Genomic DNA, 542 nt, shown 5'->3' on the forward strand with positions numbered 1-542 from the left:
CATGCTGGCGGGGGATGGGCTTTTCTACTCTGTCTGTGCCTATTCCCTAAAGAAAATGAACTTGCGAGACAGATTCCTCCTGCCTGCAGCAGGCTGATGACTGGGGGAGGGGAGACTGAGGAAATGCTCCCTCCTGCCTGCAGCAGACTGATCACTGGGGGAGAGGAGACTGAGGAAATGCTTCCTCCTGCCTGCAGCAGACTGATGCCGTCATCTCAGCATAGGCACAGTCACTGAGTGGAGCTCCATGCTGGCTTGGATTACTTGATGCAGACTTACTGACAGGTCCACTTTGAATAGGTCAGTGTTGTTATGTGGAGATGTTGCCGTCCGGTGTTTTCGGTGGATCCGTCTGGTTTCCTCTGTGCCGGTGGAGAGTCCCGGGGACAATATGTAACCGATGTGATGGGAAGGACAGTTGTGTGGAGACGCGGTGTGTTGTTGATGTCGGGGATTCCATTGACTTCATTTCCTTTATCTCAGGACGGCGCGGTTGGCCTCGGGACAGGACAAACATCTCCTGTTTGAAGTGCAGCCAGTCT

The 542-nt window shown here is 53.7% G+C and overlaps 1 protein-coding gene across 1 annotated transcript in view; it reads left to right on the top strand.

Annotated features, from left to right (window-relative positions):
* The window catches only part of LOC108785722 (RING finger protein 141-like), a 10423-nt gene that overhangs the window by 2773 nt on the left and 7108 nt on the right, over positions 1-542 (top strand). The window contains exon 3 of the mRNA XM_018554858.1: positions 484-538. Coding sequence (XP_018410360.1) covers positions 484-538 — 55 coding nt within the window. The remainder of the gene's footprint in view (positions 1-483; positions 539-542) is intronic.

The sequence above is a fragment of the Nanorana parkeri genome, unplaced genomic scaffold (assembly GCF_000935625.1).
Source record: "Nanorana parkeri isolate BGI_ZX_2015 unplaced genomic scaffold, ASM93562v1 scaffold10, whole genome shotgun sequence".
NCBI classification, from domain to species: domain Eukaryota; kingdom Metazoa; phylum Chordata; class Amphibia; order Anura; family Dicroglossidae; genus Nanorana; species Nanorana parkeri.